The sequence below is a fragment of the Nothobranchius furzeri genome, chromosome 16, assembly GCF_043380555.1.
Source record: "Nothobranchius furzeri strain GRZ-AD chromosome 16, NfurGRZ-RIMD1, whole genome shotgun sequence".
Taxonomy (NCBI): Eukaryota; Metazoa; Chordata; class Actinopteri; order Cyprinodontiformes; family Nothobranchiidae; genus Nothobranchius; species Nothobranchius furzeri.
This window is the reverse complement of record NC_091756.1, coordinates 35,079,341-35,088,207: the sequence shown is the minus strand read 5'-3', so window position 1 is coordinate 35,088,207 and position 8,867 is coordinate 35,079,341. Positions and strand designations below refer to the sequence as shown.

Genomic DNA, 8,867 nt, shown 5'->3' with positions numbered 1-8,867 from the left:
TAAGGAGCTGTATGTGGCCATTAGTCTATTTTTATATGTCACTATTTCTTATATGAAAACCGCCTGGTTTAGGTTACATTACATTTTTCATTCAGTTCCCAGGCTGAAACTTTTCATAACAGTTTCATTATGACCTTTTGTATTTGTCTATGAGGTAGATATGGCAAATACAACAAAAGGCATTTTTGGTTGATTTAGAGTTTTTTTTTTGTCCAAGATGTTTTGCCATAAAAGCAAAGAGAAAAATTTAAGTGTCAGGAAATATTAAAATGTATTAAAATTGGCTCAGACTTTTTTAAATGTCCTGTCTGTCTTAATTTTGTATTTATTTTTAACCAATAATTGGAAACAAATATTCACAAATGTCATGCAATTTTGTGAATATTACTTTAAATTACCTCATGCATTTTATCAATCCAGGATAAGATAAGATAATCCTTTATTAGTCCCACAAGTGGGAAATTCGGATTGTCACAGCAGAAAGTGGAGAGAACAGGTAAAAAGCAGCAAAAGTAAAAAAAAAATTATAAAACAATCGAATGATAACAACAGAGTAAAAACAATACCCAACAAGCAGTACACTGTGGTACACTGATTAAGCAATCTATAAATATAAATATAAACATGCATAAGTGTGTTGAGAAATGTCAAGGTCGTTATATGTATAAGTAAACTTTGAACTTAATATATTTATATATGTATGTACACAGAGTTTATCTATCTATCTATCTATCTATCATCTATCTATCTATCTATCTATCTATCTATCTATCTATCTATCTATCTATCTATCTATCTATCTATCTATCTATCTATCTATCTATCTATCTATCATCTATCTATCTATCTATCTATCTATCTATCTATCTATCTATCTATCTATCTATCTATCTATCTATCTATCTATCTATCTATCTATCTATCTATCTATCTATCTATCTATCTATCATCTATCATCTATCTATCTTACAAATTTTTCAAATTTCAAGTATTTAACTGTAAACAGTAAAAGTACCACAAATAATTACAGTTTTTCTCAGTCGCTTTGGTGCGTTTCTCAAAACACTATTAACATTTGCACAGCAGTTAGTGCATTTCTCAAAACAATTAGTGCAAACTGCAAAACCTAGTGGATAGCCTGCAAAAGCACGTCACATGCTCAAAATTGATAATCCATTCCTCAAAAGCAAGTATTCATGTCAATGAAACTGTCAGTGCCATCAAAATGAAAAGTCTTGACACCATCTCTATGAACAAGATAGTGAAAACATGACAAAGCCATTTGACTATGACAGTTTATAATTTCAGTGTTTTCCATTGCAAGAATATTTGGTGACACCAGAAAATGCTTAAGACAGCACTATACCCTACTTGTACAGCCATTTGAAATGTGCAGTAAAGTTACTGTAGATGTTCTGGGAGTTTTGGGAGTAACTGAGACACTGAATACGTACGTTTTACATTTTTACTGTATAGAAGTGTTTGTAATTCTACAGCATTGTGCAAAAGAAAATATGCTACAGTCACTTGTTTACTGTAGAATACATGTAAACAAAAAATCACCCTTTTGGTAGAGCTGTGCACAAATGTGAATATACAGTACATGTATAACAGTACATACAGTATTGCACAGTACTGTAACATACAGGTACAGTAAATCATTCTGGCACATCCAGACGTTCCTGTCTGTCTGGCCACATATTTTCATCTACATCACAATGGATGTCATCCCTCGCAATGCAGCGAGGAAGTATCTCCTGGAGTGGCGAATCCATCCTCTGCAGGACTCTGCTGTGATGTTGTCACATGCTGCATCCATGGCTGCAAGCAGGGTCATTTGCTCATGTGGATGTTGGTCATACAGTACTGTAAACTTTCCACCTCCAGGCAGAGAAAAACTCCTCTGTTGGATTACACCTCCTCATGAGTGACAGATGAAATTCACCTGTGATCAATTGCTCAATTTAGGAGACATTTCCAGAATAAAATGATGAAGAAAGGTATAGAATTTGCTTGACAGATGACTGATATTTGACATTTGATAACTAGTTCAACAATTTTGTGTGTAATGACTCAAGCAATGAAAGTAAGACTATTAGTTTTATTGAGAACGACTATTCAGCATCCATAAGTATAATTAATTTTGCCTGACATGACACAAGCAAATGGAAATGTCAAAAAACAGCAGAGAAATGTATGAAAGCAACTGATACATGTCCAAAATCATTTGCAGTTTGTTCAGAGAAAGGAGAAATTGCTATTATGATGTGCACAAATGACTAAATGTTGTGGAGGTTGAACTAATAGTTATGAGAATTTTAATTCTGATCTGAGAAACGCACCAAAGCGACTGAGAAAAACTGTATTTAGTAAATATTTCAATCTAGTGAAGAGCAACTCCCCAAATGTGACGTCATTGAAACAGGAAGTGTTTTCACCGAAGGAGAGGTGGTTAGTGTGTGCTCGCTCTCCTGACCTGCCAGAGCTGTAAGTTAGCGATTTTTTTGATGTTTCTACTGATAGTTATGTAAATAAACATTAAAAATGTGAAGTACAGATAAATACACGGTGTGTGAGGACGGAAACGTGTCTGTTTGATAAGCTGTGTTTCTGTAGCCGTGTGTGAAGGGCACTGTCATGGTGGTGGGGACGACGCTGCTGAGATCTCTTCGGACCCTGCGCCCTCCCACCCTAACCGGGGCTTTGGGAGGGCACCCAGCTCCCTTCCAGCCGTCTTCAGGTGTCCTGTCCCCGCTGTGGAGGACAACATATCCCATCAGGACGCTGCAGGTGTCCGTGGCTTGGTGCGCGGGACACAACAAATGGTCCAAAGTGAAACACATAAAGGGACCCAAAGATGAGGCGCGAGCGAGGATGTTTATGAAGTTTGGGATGTTGATACGGTTCGCTGTGAAGGGTAAATAGTTGCCTTAATAAGGCGTCTTCTTCTTAGAAGGAGCTCGTTTCTGATTATTATTTGTCATCATCAGAAGGTGGATCCAACCCAGAGAGGAACACAAACCTGGCCAACATACTGGAGCAGTGCAGGAGCAAGAACATGCCGAAAGCAGCCATAGATGCTGCAATCAAGGGAGCGGTGGGTGGTCAGCACACACACACACACACACACACACACACACACACACACACACACACACACACACACACACGTGTGCATAAATAATACACCCATCTCTTTAAAATAATTTCATTTCCATGTAATAATCAGGTGTTACTAGGGTGTAACTAAACAAGTACCTTTACCAAACAGACTGTAAAAAGCCTAAATACTCGTCTCCTCCACTACAGGAACACTCCAAACTAGGGCTGCACGATATTAGGAAAACCTACGATATTCAATAACAGTGCTTAATATTGCGTTATCGATATTACTCACGATAAATGAACAAATACTAAAGTATGCAGTGTTGATGTCGTCTGGCGTGTGACGTCTGCTCTGGGTTCAAAGCAAACAAAAACGAATGCATGAATTCCATTACAACATAACATTTTTATTGCAAACATATGCAGCTGCACCTGCTACTGTATTAGCAGCAAAACAACAAACTGCATGCATGCAGTTTCTCAGTGACTTTATAACATCACCTCCACCGTAAAACTTTCTGATGCTCCAAATACAGAAAAACATCCCTTACCAGGGTTTTTTGAATAAATAAAAAAAAAATCTGTAAATAAGTTTAAATGTTAAATAATAGTTAACATCACTTAAATTCAACAGCAAATTCTCTCATTGCTACTGAGCATTTTCTCCACTTATGTGGTTATGATATAAGGCTGTTGCTGTAATTGGGAAGTGAACTGTACTGGGCCAAACTAGGAGAATATTAAGATTTTCTGAGGGAAAAAGAAAAACAATTGTCTACCTTTCAGAAGAGGAACTGGCAAAAAAAAAAGATAACTACATGGAAAATATGTGAAAACGTTTGTTTTTAATCCCAAATTGAACAAGTTTACCTAGATCTTAAAAAGCAGCTCAGATGATGAAACTGCAGCTATGATTCTGATAACAAGCTAACAAATTGAACTAGCTCCTCTAAGATAACCAGCTAGCAGAGCTTCTGACTGACAGTTTATGTGCAGCAGCAAATTAACTATCCTGATTTACAAGGTTATAAAGGAAAAATCACTGATGTGTGGGGGAACTTTTCTAGGCCCTCTTTAGCAGGGTGGGACTGGGAGGAGAGTGCTGTAGCCTTTTAGCTGGAAGCTAACCGGAGCCTGGGGCTAACATCACCACCCGGTGGAACACTAGCGACATGAAGGTGGGTTGGTTCACCGGCACGTGTCGGAGTCAGCCCGGTAAAAATGATTAACGACACCGAGCGGACTCACGTTCACGTTTGAAAGCAGCGCTGATTCCAGAAACATCAGCACAAAGTGCGTTCGTTGCTCCGAGCCAGCATGGCGAACAAGGGAACGGCGCCGCAAACTCTGCTTTCCAAAAGGGTCTATGTAGGGGGCGGGCGTATGACGTGAATGGAACCATCTGATTGGCCGCATATCAGAAGGGCTACATTTGATTGGTCAAATAATACTTCCGCGTAAAAAACAGAGCTGGTTTATAAAAAGCTGATGTATGACACGGATGGAAATGTTTGAACCAAACATTTATCGCTGTTATTGCCGTGTTTTGCGATGGGCCTATCGCACGTCCTGTTATCGCGATGACGATAATTTTTCGATATATTGTGCAGCCCTACTTCAAACATGTTAATGTTTAAATATTAAGTGTAAACACCCAACACCCACAGGAGAATGTTGCAATGCACGCTGTCCACAAAAGTCATACCTCTGGCAAATCTGCTTTACAACAATATAAGGTATAAGAAACAATGTTACCTGGGAAGACTCACTTTCAAATTGTGCTTCTTTTGTTCACTTTTACTCAGTTAAATTGTTTTAAAATAACTAGAAACAACATTTATGAGGCCCGAGGCCGTATTAATTCCAAATAACTGGGAAAATAAGAATGCACACACCTATTGATGTGTACCGTGGGTCTAATCCCCCCCCCCCCCCCCCCGAATAATAAAATACCAGTCTATAGCCGGGTAGCTGTGGGACTTTGAATTTTAATCTCTCTCAGTTACAGATTAAGAGTTAAAACAAGTTTGTCATTGACCCCGTCTACAGGAGAAAGCTAAACTGGTATCTCAGCATCTGTTCGAAGCGCGAGGGCCCGGAGGATGTCTGCTGCTCGTCGAAGTCCTGACTGAAAACCCTTGTCACGCCACACAGCATGTCAGACGCCTGCTAATCAAGAATGGGTCAGACCAGCCTCCTAGCCTCTCACTGTACTATTACTTTATTACTCAAGCCTATAAATAGTAGTTTTTATGCATTTTTTAAACTTTTCTGATGGGTTAAATTTTTGTTACTGGAAACAAATCCTCTCTGTACCGCTGTGATGTGATGAAAGTGAAGGTTTCTGCTTGTAACTCTGTTAGTGACGAGTTAAATAAACAGTAAACATCCACTGGTCCTCAGAGGGATGCCGTCAGAAGGAGCTCGTCACAACTTCGTCCGGAGGGGAGTCGTAGTGGGATCGGGTCAGAACATCACCACTGAGAGAGCTCTGGAGTTAGCCATTGAAGCGGGAGCTGAAGATGTTCAAGAAGCTGAGGATGAGGAAGAGAAGCCCCAAATGAAGGTAAGAATTCCAGTTTTGATGTAATTCTGCAGATCCAACTTAAGCTTGATCTTTTTGCCTCTCTTTAGTTTTTTTGTGCCGTGGTGGACTTGAACAAGGTACGAGGCTCACTGGAGAGGCTGGGAATGCAGATATCGTCTGCTGGATGGGAGTTTGTGCCCCGCAGTAACACTTCTCTGGATGAGGCCCAGCTGGAAGAAGCTTCCTCCCTCATAGAAGCCCTCAATAACTATCCAGATGTTGTTCGAGTGTGGGACAACATCCAGGCTGACAGCTGAGTGCAGCTTTTCGGACTCTCTGTGGACACTGACTGGGTCTGTGGAGGATCTGCTTTCACAGCAACAAAGATTTGTGGCCCGATCCGTTGTCACGGCAGACATTTTCACTTGATGGTTTGGATGCTTTGTGTGGGAAAGCTTGGAGAATAAATTCTAGCTCTATGACAAATCCTGGTCGAGGCGATTCATGGATTTCTGGTTAAACCGTCACAGCTGCAAGTTTTAAAAACACTTTTCTGAATCAAGCAGAATGAAAAACATCTGCATTTCTGTGCTGCTGATTTTTAAAACACAACTAACGAAGTACGATTGTAAAAATCGTCCTATTTAAAACTTGTTGAAGTGATTTATGTATAAACATGGCTCAGATAAAAATGCCCAACTAAACACACAGATTAGTCTAAATAGGGTTTCCTGATACATGTTTACGTTTTTTTTATCACATTCCAAAACATGTAGGTTTTATTTCATAAATGTTATTTATTTCACTGAAATTCCCAGAAAAGCTCCAGTGAAAATCCAAAGATCACACCAGGTTCTGCTTTGTATTGATTTATGACTTAACATTTATCAGCCGCAGAGTTAAACAACAAAACAACATGCTTATTTTAAAGCAGTTGTCTTGGCGACAGCTCTGACACAAAATCACAAACACCCCTCCTGGGCCTTAAATAACTCACATTTAGAAAAGGCCGACTTCAAAAGACCAAACCTTTCTATTTTCTTTATTTCCGTTTCCTACTTGGCATTTCAACGCTAATCAGTAAACAAAAACAGTCACTGATTATAACCTGATTGTTTTTTGTCTACATCAGAAATAATGACTAAACCTTTCCTCTAAGAAATCATAATATGTAGAGTGATATGAAAAACTATTTTTTCCTTATAGATCAGCAGAGTAAACATTAGAGACAGATAGGCCAGATTGGGTTGGATATTTTTTTGTCATCGTTTAAAAGCTGCCTTTCGTATTAACACCCTAAGAGTTAAAAAGTGATAAACGACATTATTTAGAAAGCTGAGCTTTGTTTCAGCAGCCACACCCAAACTGATAACAACCAGAGATAGTAGTAGAGCCAGTGTAATGGTCTGGAGATGCTTTGCTGCTATAGGACCTGGATTACTTGCTGTAACTGAGCAAAAAAAATCGAAGGAGAATGTCTGACCTTTGACCCCAAACAGGCTATTTCTGCTAAAAAGAAAAACCGCCAATATGACTAATTTATAACAATTTGATTAAAGGTGTGGTTGCCTGAAGAACCATTTTTTTAATGATTATTTCTGATTATAATTGGTCTCTCTGAGCTTTACTTGCAGGCTGAACATGAAAATAGTCTACACCTATCTGCTGCATTAGCTTCTGATAGAAAATAGACGGTGAAACTCTGGGATTAGAAAATCCTGGCAGATCTACTTCACACTGAATTAAAGATGTCGCGGAGAATGCTTCTGAATTTCAGGAAAGAACCACCCTCTCCACGTGAAAAAAATGCACGAGAGAGAATTCCCAGTTATCCACATGCACGCTCTGTTTACAAGTATCTGCCGGCCTTGCAGCATTTCTTCTAGCAGTAATCATAAAAGAATTTCCCCAAATAGCATGCCGAACGTTAGCTTACCCGTCGAGCAGAAAACTGGTGACAGAGGCGTCAGTGGGGAGGCCAGCCTTCGCGTTGCGCATGCGCAGGAAGTGGAAACTACCCAGCAACATGCACGTGAGACGACGGCCTTGCGTGAATGTTTCACCAGAATGATTGACAGTTACGTGGACCAATGGTAGATGATCCACCCAGAAGAAAGAAATCCTCCGCTATACCTTCAACATTCATGAACTCACCCATCTTGACTCGTGACGGGGAGGGCTGTTGCTCCAGGAAACAGCCGAGAACGCCTATGCTTGTGTAAGCTAACCGTTAGCAGGAGCAACTCCACCACACAGCAGAAACTCCTCCAGGCCTGTGGCATGTGTGGAGAAAAAACATCAACGTTGCAAGTCAGTTGTAGAGTCACGTTGCTGTTAAACAATCTGGGGCGAGGTGTCCAAATAAGACTCCAAAGCCTGCTGTAATGTGAGCAACTTTCAGGTCAGAGAAATGGTGCACCGGTATATATCCCCCCCCCCCCCCCCCCGAGAACGACTTACAAGGAATTCATTCCCACTAGACCACTACAAATGTATTGATTAAAAAAGTGAGCTGGGTTATTCTGATTTGGAAATCGATGGACACGGTGTCCAGACAAACTGTAGTTTGTACAACCCTCACATACACAAACATTTACCACATTCAAACTAGCTGAATCAGTTTTACCTCAGCAGTTATAACCGACCAGATTCAAGCTTGTGGTCCTCTACGTTTTCCTCCAGGCACATCACGTGACTCCAAAACAGCACTTTTTTTGGGGGGGGGGACTTGCTCTCTTCCCTTGATTGAGTACTTTTAAACACTTGCTAGTTATCTGGAAACCTGGGAGGATAACCAAAGTAACGTTTTACTTTAGATTATGTTGTTTTGCCATTTTAAAAAACATTAAAGATGCACTTTAAGGCGAGAGGGTCAGAATTCCTCCACAGTGTTGTGAGAGTCTTATTACCAGTTATCATGTTTACAAGTCAGTTCTTTTTAGTCTGGTTTGTTTACATTTTTTCTGCTCTGAAATATTTAAGTTAAAACAAACCCTAAGGGGGGGAATATTTTTATCTCAGCATTTTAGTTATATCTCTAACAAAACACTATTGAGAAAAGATAAGGATAAAGACCCAGTAATAACTTTGTAATAGTCTCTGGATTTAAATCTGTTTTAGAGAAAAAAACAACTCTGACTTGGCCAATAAAGTTCAAGTATCTAGTGTTTAAAATAGGATTCACAGTCGTCTGACCACACTGTTCAACACACAGACAACTGTATTTTCACCACAT

General features: G+C 39.7%; 1 protein-coding gene across 1 annotated transcript; it reads left to right on the top strand.

The window, feature by feature from the left end:
- Positions 1–2,408: 2,408 nt before the first annotated feature.
- On the top strand, positions 2,409–6,118 carry taco1 (translational activator of mitochondrially encoded cytochrome c oxidase I). Its single transcript, XM_015963206.3, has 6 exons — positions 2,409–2,487; positions 2,617–2,917; positions 2,991–3,097; positions 5,155–5,288; positions 5,509–5,671; positions 5,740–6,118. The coding sequence occupies exons 2-6, from the start codon at positions 2,638–2,640 to the stop codon at positions 5,947–5,949; spliced, it is 894 nt and encodes a 297-aa protein (XP_015818692.1). The 5' UTR covers positions 2,409–2,487; positions 2,617–2,637; the 3' UTR covers positions 5,950–6,118.
- Positions 6,119–8,867: the final 2,749 nt, after the last annotated feature.